General features: G+C 42.9%; 1 protein-coding gene across 1 annotated transcript in view; it reads right to left on the bottom strand.

Annotated features, from left to right (window-relative positions):
- Positions 1-1,376: 1,376 nt before the first annotated feature.
- The window catches only part of LOC147035889 (ephrin type-A receptor 5-like), a 158,991-nt gene continuing 152,688 nt past the window's right edge, over positions 1,377-7,679 (bottom strand). The window contains exons 17-18 of the mRNA XM_085847921.1: positions 6,189-6,344; positions 1,377-3,927 (exon numbers count right to left, since the gene is read on the bottom strand). Coding sequence (XP_085704047.1) covers positions 3,813-3,927; positions 6,189-6,344 — 271 coding nt within the window. The 3' untranslated portion in view covers positions 1,377-3,812. The remainder of the gene's footprint in view (positions 3,928-6,188; positions 6,345-7,679) is intronic.

Below are 7,679 nucleotides of genomic sequence, written 5' to 3'. Positions count from 1 at the left end.
TGTGTAATTTTATATTTGAATGTGAAAGCACCACCGACTGTAATAAGCCTGGTGTAGGCTTAGTGGCTATGGTGGTTGGCTTGGTATTCTAGGGTGCTGAGTTTGAGCCCTGTTGGCTGCTGAATTAACACCAGGTGAAGTTGGCTCAGCCTGCCATCGTTCCGAGGTCGACAAAATGAGTACCATTGTGCTGCACTTCCAAAAAAGATAGCTATCCAGCAGCCAAGCTGCCATAAGCGAGAAAAGAACCAACTATGATGATATTGTTTTGGATAAGGTTCAGGTTTGTTTGGACCACAAAGTCTTCATTTGGGACTGTTCAGGCAATGTGTGCTTGGAATCTACTGCGGGAATGTGGCAACCCCAATTGCCCCTCAGCCCTCTTCCCTCACCCCACCACACTCAAAGGTTACTGCACAATGCAGGATGAAGACCACTCAGTGGTTACACGTGGGACCTGAGCCTTACCTTCGGCGATTCCTCCAGCTTGTATTACTTTCACACACAAGTATGATTCCTTTCAGCAACCTCCAGGTGGAATCTCCCCACCACACCCCTAACACTTCCTAATATAATATATCCTTCTGCAGGATAACAATATCCTTTTTGGAGATTATTTTTTCTTGCATGTCAATCTTCTTTAAAGCAACACTCAGTACTTTCTGCAGTGATCAAACACTATGCCTGCTGTTGGCTTAATGGAGAGGGTGGTCGGCTTGGGATACTAGGGTCCTGAGTTCAGAATCCTGCTCAACTATTGAATTAATACCAGGTGGGGTTGACTCAGCCTGTCATCCTTCTGAGGTTGGCAAAATGAGTACCAGCTTGCCATTCGAGTATCCTGTGTCGGAGTGGTGACCCATCCAGGATTGTGCCCAACAACGCAGAAGGCTGCTTCAGCAGCACCAATCCATCCATCCATTGGGAGCATACTCTGTTGTGAGCATTTGTGCTGCCAAAGCAGTCTCCTCGGCTATTGGGCACAATCCTGGACTGGTCGCTTCTCTGGCACAGGACACCAGCAAGCTGGCACTCATTTTGCCAACCATGGAAGGATGACTAGCAGAGTCAACCCCACCTGGTATTAATTCAACAGCTGAGTGGGATTTGAACTCAGGATCCTAGCATCCCAAGCCCACCACCCTAACCATTAAGCCAACACCATGCATCTGCAGCACCAATGCTCTGCGCAGAGTATCGTCCCAATGGATGGATGGATCCAACACTGATGGAGGAGCTTGAACATTGGTTACAGGCAGGATGAGAACATTACAGGAAGCAAAGGACAAATGAAAAGAGCATCATGAGGCAAGTGCTCACATGGGAACACCGAACAGGCTGCGTCATGCAAGTGATTGGGAAAGCTGATCGAACAGACATAGAGCTCACGTAGTTATTCGACACACATTTAATGTGCAAAAAAATATACATTTCTTCGATTATAAAAAGTTCATCGCCTTCTTACACAATACATACAATATTATTCGGACAAATAAATTAAAACGCCCTGCAGAATACCGAAGGAATATAATGTACAAAAGCACAAACCGTATAGAAATAAACGTCACCTAAAACAGGCTATTACATACAGAAAGATCACGTGACGCCAGCGATCCAATAATTTTAATGCTGTGCCTTGGACTCTCCCCCCCTCCCCTTCCCACACCCCACCCTCCCTACCCCACTAAACTACAATACAAGAGTAATTCCACCATCACATTTGCTTAGGCGCAAAATAAAAAGATGCCCAGCAGGTTATCTCCACCCCAACAATGGACGATGCTATCATTGTCCTAAGCAGGTGTGTTATCACTTGATTGAAACTCAGTTTGAGTGTGTAATTTTTTTTGTAGCTGAGAATATCACGTCTGTGCCTCATATTCAAGATGCTGTGCTTTTCATCGATTCTTCACTGCGATATACATCCAAGGGAATGGCATGCCTCTGCCAGAGATTGGCCAAAGCTGGAGCTTTTCACAATCAGAAGGAAATTTAATTACCTGCAGAATATTTTGCAACAAGAAATGGCCAGAATCACTGCATAAAGCCAAGGAAGGAAATGATTTGTGGATAAATTGGGAATGCAGTTATAATCTCATCAATCGTCAAATGCTACGTCTTACTGGGAATATTTTTTTACGGCACAATTATAATTTAAATTATTTCAACCTAATCGTGGGGAGCGATTCTGGCCCAAGTGGTTCATGGCCTTGATATGATGGCCAGGCCTGACGTTTGACTGAAGATCGCAGAGATTTGAATTTTGTTCAGGATGCCGGCCAAACTCACGGACACTTCACGAAAGACACTGTGGGATCTTTAAGGTCGACGAGCTAATGTCAGCACCCGAAGGATGGCACACTTTGCGATACGATGCCCCTGCCTGGGAAGCACCAATCCAGCAGTTTATAGTCGGATCAGAAATCGAACCCAGACGTGACAGCTCAAAAGTAAGTGCACTCCATTAGCGCCATCCTGTCAGTCTCTAACTCATTCAAAATAATAAATGTAAAACTTGTTATTGTGCAATGTTCTACGAGACACTAAGTGAAATCAATGGGAATTGTTAAGAGAAGCCCAAACTGTAATGCAGATTCCATACTGGGACGAGCAAACAAGTCGAGGAAGTATACATCTCACATTTACGTAAATGCCTTCACAAGCTGAAAAGTCTCCTTTTTTTTTTCCTTCCGTGATGTGTGTTGTATTGCACTTCTCAGATATCTGACTGACCCTCTGCATCAAGCATTTACAAACACCTTATATAATTCTTACGCTAGCTGATATTTCCTTTAATGTTGTACTGTTTTCTCTATTATGTCACCTTTTTATTTTTAAACGACTCAATATTGAAGTCTTAGCAATGTTCTAAAGTCATTAACACCAAAGAGATCACCCTTCAAGCATGATGGGTGTATCCCAACATTCGACTACGTTTACTAACAAGGATGACAACCCACCAAGTACTAGTCCATCTTTCAGAGCATCATATGACGGTATGTCCCCGAGCTAAGCTCGGGTAACAACTTTCGAAGAATACTCCATGTGAAGCAGACTCCTGTGCTAACACTTCCCAGCACTCTCTCAAATACATTTTATGTTTGTGTCATTCCCAGGAAACCATTCTGATGCCCAGGAGGCAGCACACGACAGAGAACCACATGATCCAAGGAATACGAAATGGCAATGCAACCGATGCATGAACATAAGCAATTAGGGAAACAGTCTTTTTTCCTTTTTCCTTATATTTTGTGAATCGATCTGCTTGTTCGTGGTCAGAGAGACTGCACTATTTAAAAGGAGTAATGCAATTATGTCTGGTGATGAAAATGATCACAATTAGTTTCGGAGAATGACAAACAAACATAGGTACACGGAGTGATGTGGAAACAGGTCATTGAAAGATTGATGCCTGAAGAGACAGGGAAAAGATTACAGCAATCGAACAGTCAGCTTCAGGAATAATCGGCCCGTTTGAACAACTTAGGGCATCCACTGCATCCGTGAGTTACAATGTGACATGTCAACTGCGGTGAAGTCAAACTCCCGACAGTGGTTCTCAGGTTTGTTGAGAAGGCAGATATGCCACGTGAGCTCGGCTTGGTTTTTAAATGAGTACGGTCTCCAGAACAAATGCAAAGAGCCTGCACCGAGACCTCACAAAAGGTGGTCACTTACAACAGCGGACCACCGGTTTCAGGCACCAAACTTGACACTCCCATTCCCATAACCCACATTCGGCATTTGGTAAAACGCATCGACATAGAGGAGCTGGCAGGGTTGAGCAGACAAATGGTCGACGGATCTTGCACTCACACCTTGACACCAGCAGCACCCACGTGCGCCAGCTGTGCCCTCATGGTCTGCACACTATTCATGATTTTCTTCTGGTGGCCAACCAGGTTGACACCGATCCTCCGAATATCCCTGCAGGAAAGAGAGAATGAGCACCATCACAAGCAATGTATATTTGTTGGATTTAGGGGGGTGATTATGTCTGGGTTTCTCGGTTTATAGTTGTATTTTTCCCACATTGGTGGTCGCAGCAACCTCAATATACTGAAACCCTCCAAGTTTTGATGATAGACTCTATCGGTGGTTTCCTCGAATGAAATGACGGTATTTAGTGCTTCAAGGCAAGCTATGAAATAGTTTTATTACTGCATTTTCATTGCTCATTTGAAAGCCCTTAAACATGATGCAATAATGATAGTTTACACTTATAACTGCAAAAGATATCCAAACAAATGCAATTAGATGCATATTATGAATTTCGAAGGTGCTTCCAGCACGTTAACATGTCACTTTGAAAGGGGATTCATGGGAAGCAGAAATGGGTGAAAATGCAACGTGCAGCAAGAAAGGAAGAAAGGTGCGATGGGAGTTGCAGGAGAAAGAGGTGCATGATGATGATATCCATGGGGACATTTCCTTACTATCTCTAATACTCTTAGTTTTGTTCAATATTTGCCTCAAGAGCGACCGACCACACTCACCGAGCTCGCAAGCTGCTGCGCATTTCAATAATTCACGAAGGAGCACGCGTCGTGATGTCAATGCATGAGCGGAAACTCGGTCGGAGATGTGAAGACAAAGAGAACAAGTGTTGGGAATACTTTTTGGATTCGATTGTTGGAATGTCTGATCTTGAGGTCAAAACGCACCTCACAGTACTGAGTACTCACTGCTTTTGTGTCTGCTGCCATGAACAATCTTAGTTTGTGGAACTAAAGTGCTGTTTTGATTCTATAGACAGGAAGCTCAGCTGAATGGTTGTTCAGAACAAAGTCTCTTAGCATGCAAGCAAACTTTCAACCCCCAGACAGTTCATTTTGTTTCTCGTTTTTTAATTTTTTTGCACCGTTTGAGTCGCTTGTGGAAAGGCCTGACACTTGTCATGCTTCATTCATCTCCCCAAGAATGTCCAGTGAGCATGCCCGGTAAGCATGCAACAACATGGAGAGTGCAAACGGTGAGCATGCAACAACAATGATGAGTGCAAAGCAGGGTTGGATGATGAAACTCAGGATGGATCAGAAGACAATATCACAACATCGTTTCTGGAGTTGTTGTTTTTTTGTTTGTTTGTTTTATTTATTTACAAAGGCACAAAAAACAGCTTTTACAAAAAATAGAAAATCGTCATTCTTTAGTTGACGTACAGTGTACAGGCACTGGAATGGACAAGCTTTACCAAACGGAATAACAAGGATCATGCATTACAAACGTGTTTCAAAATCGTGATTCCTTCTGCTTTTGAAAATGTCAGAGAAGACTAAGGCAGCTAGTAGGGAGAGGTACGTCGTCCGTTCCGGTGACAAATTAACAAATTAATTGAATACCTCTTCTATCAGCATAAGTGCGTGAAAAGATATTTGCCAGAATGTCTTTTTAATAAATAACGTTACGCTATAATCTTTCGAGGCGCTAACTTGAAGCAAGATCAGTGGACACTTAAACACACATGGGAATGTCCGTGTTTAAATGTTGTCGTGTTCAACTCGAGATGTCGAGCAGTTTTACTTGGACTTTAGGGAGTGATAACCTGAACTGAAATGGCTCTTGATATCCCTTCGGATGCTGACATTTCATGCCGACATCCTAGATGACTCAATGCGCATGTCACAATGTGTGAAATGACATCAACCGTTGATTCATTAACTAACACAACACACAGCAACAACTTAAGAACATATCTTCTTGTGAGCTCACAATACTGCCTAAAATTTTCCAAACATGTCTTTGCGGTTCTTTGCATTTCGACAAGAGGTTCATCATGTCGTTCATCTCGTAAGGTATTGATTTATCAGCATATTGACGCTGTTTCGTTGGGTCGGGTGTGTTTTGTCCAAAAACAATAATCACTTTAAAACGATCAAATATGAGAATTTTTCTTTTTTTTTTTTAACCAGCATACAGAGTGAAATTACAAAGGTACTGGCTGAGCAGATGAAGAAATGACATGCAGAGCCAAAACAAACACCATCAACTTGCTTCGAAAGCAGCACATTGGGCCTGGCGAGGTGATTGTGTGGTTCAGCAGGCTTGGATGTGCGGTGATTGAAATGAAAATTTTGTACCGTTAAAACATGCCCACTTTTGACGTTAGTACTTCATTTTGGCACCCAGCAGAGGTCATCCAGAGGCCCAAAATTAATTAAACCATCGCCTCTCGGGGTACCACTTACTCAGGGGTCATGTGAGCAACTGCATCCAGCGAGCGGTAGCCAGCCGTGTCAAAGTTATCCTTGTATCGCCCCATCTTGATGACGTCGAGCCACTCACCGACCGACGTGAAGGCCGTCACACCGCCCGCCGACTGTTCGAAAAACGGGTTCCGAGGTCTTTTGTGGAAACACCCGCCACAGGGAGAAGGACGAGGAAGGGAGAAGGACGGGAAGATAGATTAGAACATGTGTGAGTTGGTATGACAGCCAAAATTATCTTCCTCTTAACTGTGAACTCGATAAATGAAGCAACGGTTGTAGAGATAACTACTGTAACCAGCACGATCACACACTGCATTCACTCTTGCACAATGATAACTGCTTTTCAAACTCGCTCATCAATGTCCTTCAATCATCTGCTCTTCAAGCCAGTATGGCATATTCACAACGAGACGGTGCTCGGAATATTTCTCAGATTAAGGAAGGAAAGCCGTTTGGTTGCTGAATTGTAAAATAACCGTTTATTTTATTTATTTTTAAACGTTTTGGTTTTTTTAAAGAAAATCAATATGTTAAAGTCAAAGAGGTAGTCCATTTGATGATACTTCATTGGTGTTCTTGTTTTTGAATACAGAAATAACGTTTTCAAAAATTAATAAACCATCACGGCAGCACATTGAAAACTAGAACGGCACTCGGTAGAGAACATACGTCCGCCAGGCTGAACAGTATACATTTTGTCCAGAATCCGGACCGTAACCAAAATCGAATCACCTTGTCCTCTATCACCTAACCGACTCATCCACCTAGTTTTGTCATAACTCATCCACAACGCTTTGAGATATCACGACATATGCAGTTTTTGGCCCCATCTCTCAATGGTGAAGAAACATCTTAAAAATTCTCGGATCCGGATCCAAATTCGGATCTTCAGCAAAATTGAATCAGTTTGTCCTTGTCACACATCCAACATGTCCACCAGGTTTCATTCTTGTCCGAATCCTTCCACAACTTTTTTTTTTGAAATATCCTGCTCACAGACCAACACGCAGACAGACGGACAGACAGGAGTGAAAACATAACGTCCGCGTCCATCTATTTTCGGTGGTGGAGGTGATACACAATAACACACAGATCCCTGGAAGGACTCAAATAGTTTCCATTATTTATTTATTAATTAATTTATTTCATCGACCATTGGCAAGAATTCAGATAGCAAAGGGATGTGTTGTTCATTCCATCCTCGTTTGATCAATCTCTGGTTTAATAACTGCCGTGTCATTTCTAGCAACACATTCTAAGGATGTGCATTAGCTGCATTCTCTGTTTCGTCTTTCTCTCTCTTTTTTTTTGCCCTCTTTGAAATGCCACATCGCTTCAATTAAAGTGCATTTTAAAAGCTATTAATTTCAGCATGGGGTTTGTTGCTGCTGGAATTCACCGGAAATCTGGCAAATGGGAACTCTTCCCTCCCAGTTTACAGCATCACTTGCGCCACGTTTGCCCGAGACT

This window comes from Eptatretus burgeri, chromosome 1, assembly GCF_056783735.1.
Source record: "Eptatretus burgeri isolate ZD-2024b chromosome 1, Ebu_testis_v1, whole genome shotgun sequence".
Lineage (NCBI taxonomy): Eukaryota > Metazoa > Chordata > Myxini > Myxiniformes > Myxinidae > Eptatretus > Eptatretus burgeri.
This window is presented reverse-complemented; position numbering and strand designations above follow the sequence as displayed.